General features: G+C 44.0%; 1 protein-coding gene across 1 annotated transcript; it reads right to left on the reverse strand.

The window, feature by feature from the left end:
• Positions 1 to 307: 307 nt before the first annotated feature.
• LOC149978844 (uncharacterized) lies at positions 308 to 19,536 on the reverse strand. The gene is made up of 2 exons (XM_090194337.1): positions 19,260 to 19,536; positions 308 to 858 (listed from the first exon to the last, which is right to left on the reverse strand). Exons 1-2 carry the CDS (start codon positions 19,534 to 19,536, stop codon positions 308 to 310), a joined length of 828 nt encoding a protein of 275 aa, XP_090050463.1.
• Positions 19,537 to 20,751: the final 1,215 nt, after the last annotated feature.

The following is a 20,751-nucleotide window of genomic DNA, read 5'->3' on the forward strand; positions in this document are numbered from 1 at the left end:
AATAATACTCTTTCAATTCAGAGCCTGGATTTTCCCCTGAGGCTAATATCCATATCATGCTGCAATCAATTGAACAGGGCAAACGATAAGGTAGAACATCATTAAAATACTCCTATTACAATGTTAAAACATTCTACATGGTGACATCATTAAAATACTCCTACTACAATGTTAAAACATTCTACATTGTGACATCATTAAAATACTCCTACTACAATGTTAAAACATTCTACATTGTGACATCATTAAAATACTCCTACTGCAATGTTAAAACATTCTACATTGTGACATTATTTCAATGATATCATTAAACAACTCCTTCATGTATTTTCTGATGTTTAATCAGGGATATTTTATCAGAGTATCTCTTGTCACATTGATTACAGCTAAGAGGTTTCTCTCCTGTGTGTGTTCTCTGGTGTGAAGTCAGCTGGCTAGATGTAGGAAAACTCTTCCCACATTGATTACAGCTACAATGCTTCTCTCCTGTGTGTGTTCTCTGGTGTACAGTCATAAAGCTAGATGTAGTAAAACTCTTCCCACATTGATCACAGCTATAGGGTTTCTCTCGAGTGTGAATTCTCATGTGTATTTTTAGTGAATCTGATCTTAAGAAACTCTTCCTGCAGTCAGAGCAGCAGTATGGTTTCTCTACTGTGTGTGTTCTCTGGTGTATTTTAAGTTCTAATGAAGATTTGCAACCTTTCCCACAGTCAGAGCAGCAATGAGATTTCTTCCCTGTGGGTCTCTGCTGGTGTTTCTTGAGGTGTTTTGACGTGGAGAGAATATTCTCTTTCTCATCAGCATCATGAGGTTGTTGAGGCCCCCCAGAGGATCCACGATAGTCATGTCTCTCTCCTGTGTGAACAAAAAGTCAAACAGATGGTTTAAGGCCCATAACAGCAAAAATCCACAGCAAAAATCCACTGTATAAAGGTGATGCCAACACCGTAGCCATGATGTTAAACAAACAATGACGTCAGTAATGAATGTTAATTATTTGACATTTGTCTTAAGACAGTCAAGTGAACAACAAGTCATATTTTGTCTTGTTTTCACGTTAGTAGTAACATCGACGTATGTATGCTAGAAATACGTTTTTAAAGTTGTTGAAATCCTAAGCAATGTGCCAGACAACTTTTGGTCTCCAATATAGACACCTTTCTGTAGGTCTATGTTATTGTTAGGTGAACTTATGGGTCCTACAGTAGGTCTATGTTATTGTTTGGTGAAGTTATAGGTACTACAGTAGGTCTATGTTGTTGTTAGGAGAAGTTATGGTTCCTACTGTAGGTCTATGTTAGGTGAAGTTACGGGTCCTACAGTAAGTCTATGTTATTGGTATAACTAGTGGTTTCCACATTAGCATGGAGGAGTTTCTGCAACCAAATTGCGTTTTAGCAAACAGAGGGCAGAGAACGATGCACCTATTTGGGGATGTCTGATAGTATTTACGCACCACCACTAATGATTTGTGGAGCTTCTCAAAGTAATGTTTTCTTCACCTCAAACAGCAAGTAAACAAAGTCTTACTAAAATCAATTGGCGAATGACAATAGTTCCTCAAAGTATTTGTAAAATATTTCCAGCTCTCACTCTTGATAACCACTCGACATGAAAGGGGAAAATGTAATCCTCTGATCCAGTGGAAATGTCATAAAATACCTGATAACTTCTTATCCCTTTCACAAATAGCCTACAGCTGTGTCTGTCCCAAACTCACTGGTGCAGGAAACTGAGGGCCCAGAATATTTTATACAATGTTGCTATCACATTTCGGACAGACCTAGGTGGTAGTTGATATATTGTTTCAAGTTCTATGTAGACAGGCCATGCGCAGCCAATGTGATTTATTTTTATCTGGATATTTTCTAGCTGTTTTTATTTGTTGGCTTTATGTAGGCTATTTTTACATAGTTGGCAATGGCAATAAAAATTATTTAGATTTGTATAATTTTTATTTCGATTTATATACGTAGAATACATATTAACCACAGATCATGATTTTGAGATAAAGACTATTATAATTATTTTTACTATTATAAATTAAAGGAAACTGTTCCAGTAAAATGTGCATATGAAAATCATAACTGGCACCAGATCAGTAGAAATGGTCAGATAAATTGGCACTACAAATGGAAATGGTTGCCGACTGCTGTTGGAGCCTTTTACTGGAAACTTCAGGAGCGTAACGTCAGAAGGCCAGCAGCAGAGTGAGGAGAATGCTAAGGAAGAGTTTTTTTCTCTCTTGTTCCCTCGAGTCATTTGTGTGTCTCAGTTATTTAATAAAACGGGGGATTCCTATGTTGATGTAAATAATATTTGCTGCTCTGTGGTGAGTAATGAGGAGAAACCAGATGCTGCACGCATTTATGAAATTGCTTATCCCAGTTACTAATAAGCATGCACCCATTAAAACCTCTTGGTGCACCTATCCCTTTAGCGGGATAATTGTCATCAACTTCAGCTGAATTGCAGAGCGCCAAATTCGAAATAAATTTCATTTTCATGAAATCACAAGTGCAATTTAGTAAAACACAGTTTAGCTTGTTAATCCACCTGGCGTGTCAGATTTCAATAAAGCTTTTTGGAAAAAGCTATCCAAGCGTTTATATAAGAACATCTCAGTAGACAAAAAATCACATACACTATGGGAGAATGATGTACATATATGGAGGAACACAATACTGTAACACAAGAGAAAGATACACTTATAGAGTGCATTTGCCATTCTTGTAAAATGCATTGTCTATTGTATAGGACAGGAGACCAGAGTAGGCCATGAGAGTATGGGACAGCTGAGCACGCTAAAAACAGAGGAGACACATAGTCTGCTGACCCTAGATAACACACAAACAGAAGAACGCATTAAGCTGAGTGCAGGGAAAAAGCAAGGGTCTTGTCACCATTATAATCTGACGGAAAGCAGATATGGGCGTTATTGGGCTGAACAAGCAGGATGCACAGATTGGGATGCAACTTCATTTGCATGTGGGATGGACTCATATGTTGTATGCGAGTGCTCTGAAAAAGTGTGTGTGTTCCGCGAACCACTCCGGCTTGCAATACGTTGTATTAAAAGTATATTATTGAATTCACAGGTTCTTGCAAGTGTCATATTTTTAAATGATTAGCCACGACAACACCTAGCATAAAAGTAGATTGGTCACAAAAGTCAGAAAGCAATAAAAATAATCGCTTACCTTTGATGATCTTCGGATGTTTGCACTCATGAGACTCCCAGTTACACAATAAATGTTCCCTTTGTTCCATAAAGATTATTTTTATATCCAAAATATCTCCATTTGGTTGGCGCCGTATGTCCAGAAATCCCACAGGCTCGAGCGGTCACAACGAGGCAGACAAAAATTCCAAATAGTATCCGTGAAGTTCGTGAGAAACATGTCGAACGTTTTTATAATCAATCCTCAAGCTGTTTTATTTAATAAATAATCAATAATATGTCAAGAGGACTGTAGTTTCTTCAGTAGGATTGAGAGAGAAAATGGCTGACACACTCTGTTGTGCACGAAAAACGCTGCTGGCACCCTGCCAAACCTCTGACATGATCTGATCTTTGTCGCTAATTTTTCAAAATTAAAGCCTGAAACTATTTCTAAAGACTGTTCACAGCATGGGGTAGTCATAGGAAAGGGAATCCGGTTGATATCCCTTTAAATGGAGCGAAGGCAGGCTATGGAACATGGAGCTTTCTAAATAGAAACCACTTCCTGGTTTGATTTTCGCCTGCAATATCAGTTCTGTTATACTCACAGACAATATTTTTGACAGTTTTGGAAACTTTAGTGTGTTTTCTATCCTAAGCTGTCAATTATATGCATATTCTAGATTATGGGCATGAGAAATAGGCAGTTTCTTTTTGGGCACGTTTTTCATTCAAAAATCTAAATACTGCACCCTAGTCTCAAGAGGTTTTAAGAAAATGACTGTAAAAGCTGTTAAATCCCAGTGGATTGATGAGGAATTGAAAAATGGTATGTTGAGAAGGATGAGGGAAAAGTAATGGCACTCAAGCTGTTTTATTTAATAAATAATCAATAAGATGTCAAGAGGACTGTAGTTTCTTCAGTAGGATTGAGAGAGAAAATGGTTGACACACTCTGTTGCGCATGAAAAACGCTGCTGGCGACCCTGCCAAACCTCTGACGTGATCTGATCTTTGTCGCTAATTTTTCTAAATTAAAGCCTGAAACTATGTGTAAAGACTGTTCACAACATGGGGAAGTCATAGGAAAGGGAATCCGGTTGATATCCCTTTAAATGGAGCGAAGGCAGGCTATGGAACATGGAGCTTTCAAAATAGAAACCGCTTCCTGGTTTGATTTTCGCCTGCAATATCAGTTCTGTTATACTCACAGACAATACTTTGACAGTTTTGACTGTAAAAGCTGTTAAATCCCAGTGGATTGACGAGGAATTGAAAAATGGTATGGTTGAGAAGGATGAGGGAAAAATAATGGCAAATAGGTCTGGCTGAACAACTGATTGGCAAACATCCTGCAAATTGAGAAATCATGTGACTGAACTGAATAAAAAGAAGAAACGACACAATGAAATAAAGATAAATGACAAAGAATGATAATAAAAAGCTTTGAAGAACCTTACATACAATTTTGGGAAAAAAGGCTAACTCTGCTCCATCATTAACTGAATCAGATGGCTCATTCATCAAAGCCCACTACTTTTATGATTTTTTTCATTGGCAAGATAGTAAACTTAATTGGCAAGATGACACACCAGCAACAAATGCTGACACTACACATCCAAGTATATCTGACCAAATTATGAAAGACATGTCATGTATTGTCATGTTGTGTCTTGTTTCTGTCCTTTCCCTTCACCCTGTCTCCCTCTGCTGGTCATTATTAGGTTACCTTTTCTCCCCCTCTTTCCCCCAGCTGTTCCTTGTCTCCTCCTAACTACCTCGTCACCCCTTTTCCCACCTGTTCCCTTTTTCCCTCTGATTAGTCCTCTATATCTCTCTCTGTTTTTGTTCCTGTCTTTGTCGGATTCTTGTTTGTGTTATTCATGCCTGAACCAGACTATCGTCATGTTTGCTGCAACCTTGTCCTGTCCTGTCGGAATCTGCCGGTCCATCTGAGCCTACGTTTGTTTTGTTATTAAAGAAGCTCTGTTTACGTTAATTCGCTTTTGGGTCCTCATTCACGCACCGTAACAGAAGAATCCGACCAAGAATGGACCCAGCGACTTCGGATCCTCTCCACTCAGCCGTCGAGATCCAGGGAGCGATGCTAGGCAGACACGAGCAGGAATTGTCTGCTGCTCGACATGCCGTTGAGACCCTGGCCACCCAAGTCTCCAACCTCACAGAACAGGTTCACCATCTCCGCCTCGATCCACCGGCCACTTCCAGGGCTTTCGAATCTCCGGAGCCCAGAATCAATAACCCGCCGTGTTACTCTGGGGAGCCCACTGAATGCCGCTCGTTCCTCACCCAGTGTGATATTGTGTTTTCTCTCCAGCCCAACACTTACTCCAGGAGCACTGCTCGTGTCGCCTACGTCATATCTCTCCTTACTGGACGGGCTCGTGAGTGGGGCACGGCAATCTGGGAGGCAAGGGCTGAGTGTACTAACCAGTATCAGGACTTTAAGGAGGAGATGATACAGGTTTTTGATCAATCTGTTTTTGGGGAGGAGGCTTCCAGGGCCCTGTCTTCCCTATGTCAAGGTAATCGATCCATAACAGACTACTCTATTGAGTTTCGCACTCTTGCTGCCTCCAGTGGCTGGAACGAGCCGGCTTTGCTCGCTCGTTTTCTGGAGGGTCTCCGCGCAGAGGTAAAGGATGAGATTCTCTCCCGGGAGGTTCCTTCCAGCGTGGATTCCTTGATTGAACTCGCTATTCGCATTGAGCGACGGGTTGATCTTCGTCACCGAGCTCGTGGAAAGGAGCTCGCGTTCTCCGTTGCCCCCCTCTCCGCATCACTACCATCTTCCTCTGCCGGCTCGGGTGCTGAGCCCATGCAGCTGGGAGGTATCCGCATCTCGACTAAGGAGAGGGAACGGAGAATCACCAACCGCCTCTGTCTCTATTGCGGTTCCGCTGGTCATTTTGTCACTTCATGTCCAGTAAAAGCCAAGAGCTCATCAGTAAGCGGAGGGCTACTGGTGAGCGCTACTACTCCTGTCTCTCCTTCAAGATCCTGCACTACCTTGTCGGTCCATCTACGCTGGACCGGTTCGTCAGCTTCCTGCAGTGCCTTAATAGACTCTGGGGCGGAGGGCTGTTTTATGGACGAGACCTGGGCTCGGGAACATGACATTCCTCTCAGACAGTTAAGGGAGCCCACGGCCTTGTTCGCCTTGGATGGTAGTCCTCTCCCCAGGATTCAGCGTGAGACGCTACCTTTAACCCTCACTGTCTCTGGTAATCATAGCGAAACCATTTCTTTTTTAATTTTTCGTTCACCTTTTACACCTGTTGTTTTGGGCCATACCTGGCTAGTTTGTCATAATCCTTCTATTAATTGGTCTAGTAATTCTATCCTCTCCTGGAACGTCTCTTGTCATGTGAAATGTTTAATGTCTGCTATCCCTCCTGTTTCCTCTGTCTCTTCTTCACAGGAGGAGCCTGGTGATTTGACAGGGGTGCCGGAGGAATATCACGATCTGCGCACGGTGTTCAGTCGGTCCAGGGCCACCTCTCTTCCTCCACACCGGTCGTATGATTGTAGTATTGATCTCCTTCCGGGAACCACTCCCCCCCGGGGTAGACTATACTCTCTGTCGGCTCCCGAACGTAAGGCTCTCGAAGATTATTTGTCTGTAGCTCTTGACGCCGGTACCATAGTCCCCTCCTCCTCTCCCGCCGGAGCGGGGTTTTTTTTTGTCAAGAAGAAGGACGGGTCTCTGCGCCCCTGCATAGATTATCGAGGGCTGAATGACATAACAGTGAAGAATCGTTATCCGCTTCCTCTTATGTCTTCAGCCTTCGAGATCCTGCAGGGAGCCAGGTTTTTCACTAAGTTGGACCTTCGTAACGCTTACCATCTCGTGCGCATCAGGGAGGGGGACGAGTGGAAGACGGCGTTTAACACTCCGTTAGGGCACTTTGAATACCGGGTTCTTCCTTTCGGCCTCGCTAACGCTCCAGCTGTCTTTCAGGCATTAGTCAATGATGTCCTGAGAGACATGCTGAACATCTTTGTTTTCGTTTACCTTGACGATATCCAGATTTTTTCACCGTCACTCCAGATTCATGTTCAGCACGTTCGACGTGTCCTCCAGCGCCTTTTAGAGAATTGTCTTTTTGTGAAGGCTGAGAAGTGCACTTTTCATGCCTCCTCCGTCACATTTCTCGGTTCTGTTATTTCCGCTGAAGGCATTAAGATGGATCCCGCTAAGGTCCAAGCTGTCATTGATTGGCCCGTCCCTAAGTCACGCGTCGAGCTGCAGCGCTTTCTCGGCTTCGCGAACTTCTATCGTCGTTTCATCCGTAATTTCGATCAGGTGGCAGCTCCTCTCACAGCCCTTACTTCTGTCAAGACGTGCTTTAAGTGGTCCGTTTCCGCCCAGGGAGCTTTTGATCTCCTCAAGAATCGTTTTACATCCGCTCCTATCCTTGTTACACCTGACGTCTCTAGACAGTTCGTTGTCGAGGTTGACGCGTCAGAGGTGGGCGTGGGAGCCATTCTTTCTCAGCGCTCCCTCTCTGACGACAAGGTCCACCCTTGCGCGTATTTTTCTCATCGCCTGTCGCCGTCGGAACGTAACTATGATGTGGGAAACCGCGAACTGCTCGCCATCCGCTTAGCCCTAGGCGAATGGCGACAGTGGTTGGAGGGGGCGACCGTTCCTTTTGTCGTTTGGACTGACCATAGGAACCTTGAGTACATCCGTTCTGCCAAACGACTTAATGCGCGTCAGGCGCGTTGGGCGCTGTTTTTCGCCCGTTTCGAGTTCGTGATTTCTTATCGTCCGGGCTCTAAGAACACCAAGCCTGATGCTTTATCTCGTCTCTTCAGTTCTTCAGTAGCCTCCACTGACCCCGAGGGGATTCTCCCTGAGGGGCGTGTTGTCGGGTTGACTGTCTGGGGAATTGAGAGGCAGGTAAAGCAAGCACTCACTCACACTCCGTCGCCGCGCGCTTGTCCTAGGAACCTTCTTTTCGTTCCCGTTCCTACTCGTCTGGCCGTTCTTCAGTGGGCTCACTCTGCCAAGTTAGCCGGCCACCCTGGCGTTCGGGGTACGCTTGCTTCCATTCGCCAGCGTTTTTGGTGGCCCACCCGGGAGCATGACACGCGTCGTTTCGTGGCTGCTTGTTCGGTCTGCGCGCAGACTAAGTCCGGTAACTCTCCTCCTGCCGGCCGTCTCAGGCCGCTTCCCATTCCCTCTCGACCGTGGTCTCACATCGCCTTAGATTTTGTCACCGGACTGCCTTCGTCAGCGGGGAAGACTGTTATTCTTACGGTTGTCGATAGGTTCTCTAAGGCGGCTCATTTCATTCCCCTTGCTAAGCTTCCTTCTGCTAAAGAGACGGCACAAATCATCATCGAGAATGTTTTCAGAATTCATGGCCTTCCGTCAGACGTCGTTTCGGACAGAGGTCCGCAATTCACGTCTCAATTTTGGAGGGAGTTTTGCCGTTTGATTGGGGCTTCCGTCAGTCTCTCTTCCGGCTTTCACCCCCAGTCTAACGGTCAAGCAGAACGGGCCAATCAGACTATTGGTCGCATCTTACGCAGTCTTTCTTTTCGTAACCCTGCGTCTTGGTCAGAACAGCTCCCCTGGGCAGAATACGCCCACAACTCGCTTCCTTCGTCTGCGACCGGGCTATCTCCTTTTCAGAGTAGCCTCGGGTACCAGCCTCCGTTGTTCTCATCTCAGTTCGCCGAGTCCAGCGTCCCCTCCGCTCAGGCTTTTGTCCAACGTTGCGAGCGCACCTGGAAGAGGGTCAGGTCTGCACTTTGCCGTTATAGGGCGCAGACTGTGAGAGCTGCTAATAAGCGTAGAACTAAGAGTCCTAGATATTGTCGCGGTCAGAGAGTTTGGCTCTCCACTCAGAACCTTCCCCTTAAGACGGCTTCTCGCAAGTTGACCCCGCGGTTCATTGGTCCGTTCCGTATTTCTCAGATCATTAATCCTGTCGCAGTGCGACTTCTTCTTCCGCGATATCTTCGTCGCGTCCACCCGGTCTTCCATGTCTCCTGTGTTAAGCCCGTTCTTCACGCCCCCGCTCGTCTTCCCCCCCCCCCCCCCATCCTTGTCGAGGGCGCACCTATCTACAGGGTCCGTAAGATTTTGGACATGCGTCCTCGGGGCCGTGGTCATCAGTACCTAGTGGATTGGGAGGGGTACGGTCCTGAGGAGAGGAGTTGGGTTCCCTCTCGGGACGTGCTGGACCGTTCGCTGATCGATGATTTCCTCCGTTGCCGCCAGGTTTCCTCCTCGAGTGCGCCAGGAGGCGCTCGGTGAGTGGGGGGGTACTGTCATGTATTGTCATGTTGTGTCTTGTTTCTGTCCTTTCCCTTCACCCTGTCTCCCTCTGCTGGTCGTTATTAGGTTACCTTTTCTCCCCCTCTTTCCCCCAGCTGTTCCTTGTCTCCTCCTAACTACCTCGTCACCCCTTTTCCCACCTGTTCCCTTTTTCCCTCTGATTAGTCCTCTATATCTCTCTCTGTTTTTGTTCCTGTCTTTGTCGGATTCTTGTTTGTGTTATTCATGCCTGAACCAGACTATCGTCATGTTTGCTGCAACCTTGTCCTGTCCTGTCGGAATCTGCCGGTCCATCTGAGCCTACGTTTGTTTTGTTATTAAAGAAGCTCTGTTTACGTTAATTCGCTTTTGGGTCCTCATTCACGCACCGTAACAAGACAAGCATTGTAATTTAGAATTCCGTAAAGTCAGTGTGGAAGAGGTGAAAAAATAGTTGTCTTTCAACAATGACAAGCCACCGGGGTCTGACAATCTAGATGGAAAATTACTGAGGATAATAGCGGACTATATTGCCACTCCTTTTTTCCATATCTTGTGCCCTCAGGCCTGGAGGGAAGCTAAAGTCATTTGACATGTGCTATGCTCTGCATAGTTAGCTCCAAGTAAAATGTTGCACTTATTCAGCCATTCTGTGACCAAAAACAAGCTACATATGGACAGTACCAAAATAAACTGACTCTGGAAATGACAAAGCGCCTCGTAACCTAGCTGGAAATGAGACAAACGGACCCCTTCTGTGGTAACAGACTGGGACGATTTGTAATCAAAACTAATTCCCAGGAACGGGGTTCATATGAACCACAGAGACTGTGTGGGATAATAACATGGCCGTGTCCAACCCTGCTTGTTCCCTCGACTCCACTACCAACCACCAATCTCCAACAGGGCCCTTTACCTGTATCACTAGACACTTCATAGTGAGCTTCAGGTAGGAATCAGCAATGAATCCCAATAATGAGCCACCTATGGGAGGGGAAACCCTTTGTGGACAAACCTCTCAACGTATTACTGCTACCCTGGGGAGATTGATATACCCCTTGAAAACCGGCTCCGACCCTCATCGGATGTGGCAGGGCTTGCAAACTATTACAGACTACAAAGGGAAGCACAGACAATAGCTGCCCAGTGACACGAGCGTACTAGACGAGCTAAAACACTTCTATGCTCGCGTTGATGAAAGTAACACTGAAACATGCATGAGAGCATCAGCTGTTCCGGACGACTTTGTGATCACACTCTCCTCAGCCGATGTGAGTAAGACCTTTAAACATTCACAAGGCCGCAGGGCCAAACGGATTACCAGGACGTGTACTCTAAGCATGCGCTGACCAACTGGCAAGGGTCTTCCATGACATTTTCATCCCCTGTCTGAGTCTGTAATACCTACATGTTTCAAGCAGACCACCATAGTCCCTGTGCCCAAGAACACTAAGTTAACCTGCCTAAATGACTACCGACCCGTAGCACTCACGTCTGTAGCCATGAAGTGCTTTGAAAGGCTGGTCGTGGCTCACATCAACACTATTATCCCAGAAACCCTAGACCCACTCCCATGTGCATACCGCCCAAACAGATGATGCAATCTCTATTGCACTCCACACTGCCCTTTCCCACCTGAACAAAAGGAACACCCATGTGAGAATGCTATTTATCGACTACAGCTCAGCGTTCAACACCATAGTGCCCTCAAAGCTCATCACTAAGCTAAGTAACCTGGGACTAAACATTGAGCAAACCCCCATTCTCATCGAAGGGGTTGTAGTGGACCAGGTTGAGAGTTTCAAGTTCCTTGGTATCCACATCCTTGGTGTCCACATTATAGGCTTAGTTAACTGGTGAACTGTTGAAATTATGGAAACATAATGACGATTCTAATTCTAGATGTGGAATAGAATGTGCAGCACCTTGAATATATTGTTGTTTGGCATGACTACCGATTAATAAACCAGGGAGGAATTACTGACAGAGTAGGAGCATGGTGGAGACATCCAAGACAGGGAAATCAGGAAGGGAAATGACAGCAAGTAGTGCAGACAAAAGGGAGAAAAAGTTGGTGAAGCAACAGATGTGCTGGAATGAGAACAATATAGGTGCTACTTTGAGAACACAAACTCTCACATCTTTCACAGCACAGGGCAAGGGAGTCCGGGGGATGACTTGAGGAGCAATGGAGGAAGCATTGTGGGATTCTCTTGGAGTGAGTACAGTTGGTGAGAGTGAGTGGACGATGGTGAAGAACAGTGGAGTGAAAAGTGCTAAAGTTGGTAATGAACAGCAGTTTAGGGTCAGAGTGGGAATCATCAGCAAGGATGTTTTTGTGGGTGACCTGTTAACGGTCTCAAAGATGGTGAAGGATGAATTGGGTAAAGTGGAATCGGTTCGAGTGACCAGGAGCGGTATGATTCTGATTGTGTGTCAAAAGCGCAAAAGGAGAAAGCTTTGTGTGGTTTAGGTTAAACATTTCAGGTAGACGCACGTTGATTAAAATGACTGATAGACGGAAGGTCTTACTGTGTTTTGGTGAAGTGGTTCTCCAATCTTATGTAAAACCTGGGTAAGTGAGATATACAGAAGCCGCTGCAGTGTTACAATTGTAAAAAAGTTTGGACATGTGGCAAGTGTTTGTCGAAGGAATAAATATGTCGTAGTCAGATGAAGCATGTTGTAATTGTGATGGGAATCACGTTCCCGAGTTCCCGGAGTGCCCTGTACGGATGAAGGATGTCACAGTTGCCAAGATGATCAGGCCCATCCAGCAGGTGTCCTATGTGGAGGCAGTGAAAATAGCAGAAGGAGTAGAGAGGAGATGGTAGTTCATGTCCCACAGTCTGCAGTGAAGACATGCAGGCGAAGGATCCCAACAGACTAATAGTGAAAGAGGTGGACTTTGTTGTGTTTATAGAGCAAGTGATACATTGCATTAATAAATTATTAGTAACCTTTGTCCAAAACTAGCAGTTTCCGCATTAGCATGGAGGAGTTTCGACAACAAAATAGCATTTGCATAGCCCTTACTGCCGCAGTGATAAATTGCATTAATAATAAACTAATAAAACATCTAAGAAGCTAGACATCATTGTGAAGGCGGCAAATGGATTTCTGGATCTCCAGGACTTCACAGACTAAATGTTACAGAGAGTACTGAATGAAGACATTCCCCCCTCCCAGGTTCCTGAACCTGTGTAGGGATCTGAATAGTCCCATTTTTGTTTGAAATTCAGGGTAGTGGAGTGAATTTGGGTCGTGTTTTATTTTATTTGACGTAATTAGTATGATTTGTTAATCCCAATTTTTTGGGGCATTTTAGTTATTTTTTACAACCCCGTGGCAGCAATACACCTGATGAGTGTAGTCTGACAATAAACCTCAGAGAAGAAGAAGACACGGTAGGAACCAAAGTGTTGGGCAGTGTTTCCAGGTGACCCTAATTAGATGTTACATTACATGTTTTATTACTTCATGTAGCCGGCTAGCTAGCCAACATATTCATACTTTGCTTACTCCTCTCTGATAAGATACCGCTGCACAAACATGCTTATCTAGGCCTACACCAGCACTGGTACCAGGCAGTATTAGCTAGCTACGTTTGCTCTGACTCTTAATACATTTTGCAAGCTAGCTAGCCCGCTAACTAGCGATTAGCAGCTAACATTATTTGAGCAACACCTTACTAAGAAAAGACAATCTTTCGCCTTTAATGTAATGGCATGAAAATAATTGCCAGAATATTATACAATGACTTATCAACAGCTCTAACAATTTGACCCCCACAGGAAATCTACACTGGCAGTTATAGAAAGACCCATTTACTATATAACCATTGATTCTTGAAGAATATAACTTAGAAATGCCTCAAATGTTTCAACCGTATTACCCCACCAGAAACGAAAACATAAGCTTGTATAAGGCCACTGTTTGTAAACAAATACTATATGGCTGAGGAGTAGGGTCGATCTAAGCGTTCTGACCTCACAATGACAGTAAAGCACCCAAGCTAACTGGCTAACGTTGGATAGCTTGCTAGACACAAATCAGAGAAAACCTCACTCTTACCATTTTACTTGCCCTAGCAGAGCTGGTTAGGCTGTTTTCATGTTATCCAGAGGGTTGGTGACTAACTGTGTTGCTGACAACAATTTAATTTGAGCTTTTTTGCAGATGTTGACTGACACCGGGCATATTCAACGGGTGTTGAGCTTTATTAAATTCATCAGTAATTCTGCTCTCTAATCAAGTCAATAAACATTGGGTAGTTAATTAGAATATAGTTACTATACGGGCAAGTTTGATGTATAAGTAGCCAACTAACGTTAGGTAGCTAGCTCACATTCTGGTACATACTGCTATAAAGATATGCTATGCGTTTTGTAAGGATAGTGTTGCTAACATAACGTGTAACTTATTTGTAAAGTCATCACATTATTACATTTGTTAATGATTAGTTATTGGAGAAACGAGACCAAGATGAGACTCTGGACAAGGCGGATACGGTATATTAAAGGCCGTTTATTCAAGCGTAATAATATCTGGCAAAACGTGCTGCACGGCTCCTATTCGTCCAACCCTTGGGAGCTTTCGGAAAAAGAGGGCTAAAACATATTTGTGCAATTAATTTATACATTGAAATGACGTAGGTAGATTCTGGTAGTCCTGGCTCCTGGTAGGTTGTTCGTAGGTGATAGACAGTCCTCTCCAGCCTGGTGTCAGTATCCCATTGGTTCTTGACAGAGTTCTTTGTCTTTGGAGCCCATCCCAAAGGGTTTTGAGTGTGTGTATATTTATGAGTTTTCAGTGTGTTCATCTTATTCCGCCACCCTGTGGGGGTTTCCCGTGCAGTTGGTATATTGAGAAACAGAGAGATGAGGAAGGTATAACACAGAGTACAAGCCAAAATTGCATGGTTAAGCCCAGGCAGACAACAGTCAGTGAATGCGTCATTACATGTTTTAATATGTTATTACAAATCCCCCTCTTCACATCTATTAGACGTGACAAAAACTAAAAGTAAGAAAAATAGAACAGGAAATTTAGGAAATGTGTAGTCCCCCTCTTCACGTCTCCAAAGAGACGTGAAAATTACTCATATGTGCATGTTTCAAACTCCACCAGAGGATCCTCCTGTTGTAGGAGGGGGAACATCAGTGCAGGGTCATTATTTGGTGCAATAGCAGAAGTAATAACTCAAGAAAGCAGGGAGCGGGCACATGGGATGCAACAACAGCCACAGAGGGTTAATATTGCAACAAACACAGAGATAGAGACCAGAATAGAAGAGACCAGGACCTTATATTTATAGTTTTCTCAATGATTTGTGTGATATCAGGATGTTCCTCCGACATCATCTGTTTCTTGGGTTTCTCCCCCTTTTGGGCTTCTTTCAGCTGAAGTTTCAGAAGTTGTACCTGTAGGGACTGGACTTGTGTATCCGCTCCACCCTTTTCCTTGTTAAATTGGGTGATGTGGTGATGCACATGGGAGTTAAACTGAGCTAAAGGTAGCGCCATCAGCCCCACTGTGCCCCTTAGTTTTATACGGACTTCATTCTGGGTCCCGTTCACCACCATTTCCTTCCACTTGCTGAGTGTGGTAGCAGTGTGATCATATGGGTCTTCATGAACGGTTCTCCATGTTGTCTTTGCTCTATCCAGGTAGGCTGCTGGTTGTTCCCCTGGATTGATGGTGAACGATGACAGGGTTGAGTGGTTTTGTTCGGTAGGGTATGCTCTTCTCAACTCAGCCCATAACTGAGTTCGGAATCGTCCTAGACCTAGTGCAGCTGGGCCCGTGGCCAGATCTGCGTCTCTTATGAGAGCCATCATGGTAGTATGGTCTGTAGCTCTAGCCAACAGGGCCTTCATGTCTCCCAGACAGAGGCGTAGGCCAGAGGTAAGAGTCTGTAGTTGGAGGAGCCATGCAGAGGCACCCCCATGTAGACTGGGCAACTGTTCCATTAAAGTGGTGAGGTCTGTCATTTTCCAGGGTTGGTACTCTTCGTATTCTCCATCAGGAGTGGGCCTTAACGGCATTTGGAAGCCTGTCCTTCCAGTCTCTCCATGTTGGGGATCCCAGTCCGCTCTGGATGAGACTCCCCTGCTTCTTATTTCTGAGAGCCTTACGGACTGTCTGACAGGTTCGATCAGGTCCGTCACTTTTCCTAGCATTACCCCTTCCACATGGAATGTGCCCCCTCCACGTTTTGCTTCGTCTATCATAGTTCTGGCTTGGGCTAGTGAGTTCCGGGTGTCCCGTTCCATTTCCTCCTCATCCCGTCCAGGTCTACTTTCGCTTTCATCGTCTTTACTGGGGTGATCTCCTGATGAAGCCCCGACGGAACATTTTCCTTGTGACACCCACGACCCTTGATCATCTTCTTTACCTCTGCGTCCGTACCATTCTGTGTTCGGAGTGGAGGAGAACTGAATAAGATCGTGGCCTTCTCTCTTTAGGAGGCCCATTTGTGATCCACCTTCCCTTCCTTGTGGGTAGTTCGGCAGGGACCCACCTGGGCCTTGTAATGCTGTGGGGCTTGAGCAATCGGGCCTTTCTTCACAGACGAGGTGGCCTTCTTGAATCCCCACAGTCATGTTCCCTTTTAGCTGTCCTCCCTGCACCATAAAGACCGGGGCCTGTATGGCTGCTGGTGTGGTGTGGGTTTTAAATGGGTTGTGTGGGAGGTGCGCGAATGGATTTTGTGAATAGGGAGGTGGCACTTCAGTCTTCTCTTCCCGTGGCAGTGGCGGGTATAGAGAGAGCGGGGCCGATGGGGTGGTCACGGTGGGCGGTGGTGTGTTGTGGTTGTTGATTGTGCCTTCTCTGACGTCATCTGAGGCCCCAGCAAGCACCCCCATCATATCAGGTTTCTTTTGTGGGCGTGTCCTTTTTGTCTCCTCTATTGCCCATGTCCCTATTCTCAGCTCCGCCTCCGCTCTCTCTCTCTCCTTCGTTCCTTTCTTCTTGAAAAAATGGCTGCTATTCTTTTCTGCCTCACTCTCTTTCCCGTGCCTGACTGCCTCCTCTAATTCTCTTTCCATAGCGCTGAGTTGTTCCCTTGACGGGGCAACTCCACTAATGTAACCTGCCTGGGTCCATCTCAGCCTAATTCCCCCCCATATCTTCTTTATTGATTTATACTCCTGTTTTCCTCCTGCCCTTTCCTGTATTCTCTGATCTAAATATTCATTGAATTTGAGTTTGGGAACGGTAATTGAGGCCATATTGACGATTCACTATGTCTGGGTCCGATAAAAAATTATGTAAAACAATTAAAAAACAACTAAATGTGTTAACAAGACATTGCACTATGGCCCTCAGCAACTATGTGCACTTAGCCCGTCACTTGGTCGAAACCAGCGATGTATCCCTGGTGCCAACACAGACTTATCTCTCGTGTCTCACCCTCGTGCACACAGAGTTTTGTAGAATTACTGTACTATAATATCGAAAAGGGATATTCGCGAGATAATTATGCGTCTAGGGTATTTTACTGGAGTAATTTTACAGGTTCACACATTTCTACTGCCTGGCGAAATGTTAGTGTCCCAAACGCCTACTTTTGGGTCAATGTCAATGCATTCAGATGCCTTCTATAATATTTGTCAAATTAATTCTAGGCAACCCCAACAGCACAAAGAGAACAGAAATCAATTCGTTACACGGCACGGCGGCCGCACAACCCCGCCCAAACTTTTGACTCGGTGGTCAAATTTAGAGCCGGTGGTCAGTATCCCTCGGTCTCATGGAACGGTGAATCAGTGACATTAATCTGGAGAGATCAGGTTTAATTCCTTCACTCCTAGTCCAATTATTTAGCTTATTAACTGATGCTCCTAGTGGGATACCTACTCCACTAGTTCCAGTCTTAAATATACGTCTCGATCAATTAACAAAACATTTCATCATCTCATTCATATTTCATTTCACTGAGTTATCGAATCCCTCACCGTAACACCTAAACGATTGCCACATCGAAAATTGCCAGACTATTTGGACCCGATTAAAACAGTGCATCACATTCCATCAAATTCTGTTATCAAATCCTTATTTTAAACAATATATCACATCATATCACATTCTGTCCTCCAATTCCTCACCATTACACCCAGTAGATTTACATATCAACTGTTGCTGGACTATTTGAATTAGATTTGAACAATATATTTACACAGATATCATTATGCAAATGCCTTTGGTTATCGGAAAATGTTTCATAAATTTAACGGCAATTCATACTCACGCTCTCAGTACTTCTGATCATGATTTGGATACTGACTATAATATAATATGCAGATTTCGATTAAACAGGTTCTGCTTACCTTTATAGTGTCGAGCTCTTTGATCAGTTTCCTGAGGCGAGTTGAATCCCCGATGGCTCCTGTAGACAGGTCGCCCGTCCTTCTAGAATCTGTCGTCAACTTGTCTTTTCTCTCATCAAATCTATGGACCGAATTCATGGGTTTCAACCATCCTCTGGCTACCATTGTTAATGATTAGTTAATGATTAGTTATTGGAGAAACGAGACCAAGATGAGACTCTGGACAAGGCGGATACGGTATATTAAAGGCCGTTTATTCAAGCGTAATAATATCTGGCAAAACGTGCTGCACGGCTCCTATTCGTCCAACCCTTAGGGAGCTTTCGGAAAAAGAGGGCTAAAACATATTTGTGCAATTCATTTATACATTGAAATGACGTAGGTAGATTCTGGTAGTCCTGGCTCCTGGTAGGTTGTTCGTAGGTGATAGACAGTCCTCTCCAGCCTGGTGTCAGTATCACATTGGTTCTTGACAGAGTTCTTTGTCTTTGGAGCCCATCCCAAAGGGTTTTGAGTGTGTGTATATTTATGAGTTTTCAGTGTGTTCATCTTATTCCGCCACCCTGTGGGGGTTTCCCGTGCAGTTGGTATATTGAGAAACAGAGAGATGAGGAAGGTATAACACAGAGTACAAGCCAAAATTGCATGGTTAAGCCCAGGCAGACAACAGTCAGTGAATGCGTCATTACATGTTTTAATATGTTATTACACATTGTTCAACATTTGTCATAATTACTTAAAGCAGTTAATTTGTATTGGCTCTCGTTGGACTTCGGCTGCATATTTTCCTCCATTTTCTTCAAATCTGAAAACGATGTGAAGCCACGCCCGTTTCCTGAAGAATTGCATTATGGGCCCTAAAGTACTGCGTCATATTTTGGTGAATTTAGTACGACATCCGGGAACTTTTGGTATACTAACTACATCATACCAATAAGCATACTATATACTCAATTAACATCACAAATAGTGCGGTTAGTATGAGTATTCTAACACAGCTCAGGACTCTAGGCAGCCATTTTGTTGCTGTTTAAAAACTAGGTTGCCCTTTTAAAAAAGCCACACAACAATCAATCAACAAATCTGCAATTCAACCAACAACAAAGCTGTAATTCCACCACTGTTTTGGTAATAATGATGGATGGGGCTTGAGAAATGTAAATACTCTCAAATACATAGACAGACCTATAGATGAAAGGACTGACCATCCATGATATCAACATTATACAGTGTTGGTTTACATTGTTTCTAAACATTGGAGTAAAAAAAGCTTATTTGGGGTTCTGATGGGGTAAACAGTTGAACTAAGCTCATGAGGCATGTGGTATATTCTTCAAGAATCCATGCCTATAAATAAAGAATTTAAAAGTCAAAATATGGTTGTAGCAATTGCAAATTTCCCCTTTAACATCACACATCAGTTTAACAACCGCAGAGTTTGTGCATCTGTTTTTAAGACAGTACTTACTAGTGTTAATCAGGGCCCGTTCATCATTAGAACCACTGGATACCTTAAGATGAGTTTGGGAAACCGGGCCCACATATCCAGTTCCCTTCTCTTCTTCATTTTTCGATGTGACAGTCATCTCCCCCTCCTCTTCCTTCACCGAAACATCGTCATCCTCCTCTTTAACTGAAACGTCTTTCTCTTCTTCTTTCACTGTAATAGCCTCACCCTCTACTTGTTTTTGTATTGTAACAGCCTCCTCTTCCTCCTCCTCTTTCAGGAGAGCTTCTTTCTCCATCCAGCAGACCTCAGCAGGAACGGGGTTAAGTTTGAGACTGGAGCTATGAGGCACGTACTGAAGTCGCTAAGCGGTATAATTCAAAGCAGTGTCACTATATCAGCAGCACGTGATCAATGACATCTGAATAATAATTTAGTCGAACACCTGAGTGGTTTGGTATTGGGCTCGTTCGACACTGCAGGTGGCTGCTGACTGACTAATTTACAAATCACCTTGCATCATAAATAACTACTCATTATTATTTATAAATCAGTCAGCCGGTCACCGTTTACCCACAACGCAGCATGGATTTGATGCTCTCGAACACGGCCAGTGGTTTAGTAGATGACATAAAGGCTACGCTGCGGGACTTCATCTATAATAATGTGGCTGTTCTAAATTCTGTGTCGCTCAAAGCCTTGAGTAATGAACATATTGTGACACAATTGGCTGGAAAGAGCCAGTGCTTCAGGAAGCTTTGTTTCCCCATCACTACTTTTCAGCATGTTTTCTGTGAATTAGACTACGGGAGTAGTTTAACTTTTTCCACCTTGGTTTACTGTTAGTTGGGTTCTAACTGGTCTCCGGTAGTTGGTCTCGCTGACCATAAACGTGCTGGTTGGCTACGCTGGTTAGGCTAATAGCTAGTTGGCTAAATAGCTAACGTTAGCTGGCTGGCTAAGATAACTGCATATAGCTAACATTATTTGATTTTTGGTTAGATGGCGTTATGTGTTTCCACAACTGTGGTTTACTTTAATCACTCAAGTCATGAGCACAAATTATTGGTTTAATTTAAAGTTCTACATTTTAAGTTATTTCTGTTGTAGTTTTACATCATAGGGATAGGCTGGTCCTCCATATTACATCACACCTGACTTTAGCATTCTTCTGAATTCTGATTGGTTTTATGTAATAACTCCAAAAATTGAACTGTGAGGTGTTACTTTGCATTGGAATTTTTATTTTATTTTATTTTATATTTTATAAACAATACAAAACATACACATACAGTGGGGCAAAAAAGTATTTAGTCAGCCACCAATTATGCAAGTTCTCCCACTTAAAAAGATTAGAGAGGCCTGTAATTTTCATCATAGGTACACTTCAACTATGACAGTCAAAATGAGAAAACATTTGTAGATTGTAGGATTTTTAATGAATTTATTTGCAAATTATGGTGGAAAATAAGCAATTGGTCAATAACAAAAGTTTATCTCAATACTTTGTTAT

Source organism: Oncorhynchus mykiss, chromosome 13 (assembly GCF_057628025.1).
Source record: "Oncorhynchus mykiss isolate SJ-2025 chromosome 13, ASM5762802v1, whole genome shotgun sequence".
Lineage (NCBI taxonomy): Eukaryota > Metazoa > Chordata > Actinopteri > Salmoniformes > Salmonidae > Oncorhynchus > Oncorhynchus mykiss.

Excerpts from the sequence above, each read along its gene's own strand:
- LOC149978844 (XM_090194337.1), bottom strand. The coding sequence starts at position 19,536 with ATGGAGAAAGAAGCTCTCCTGAAAGAGGAGGAGGAAGAGGAGGCTGTT. Across the intron at positions 859-19,259 it reads ACGGGCCCTGATTAACACTA|GAGAGAGACATGACTATCGT; the intron begins GTAAGTACTGTC and ends TTGTTCACACAG.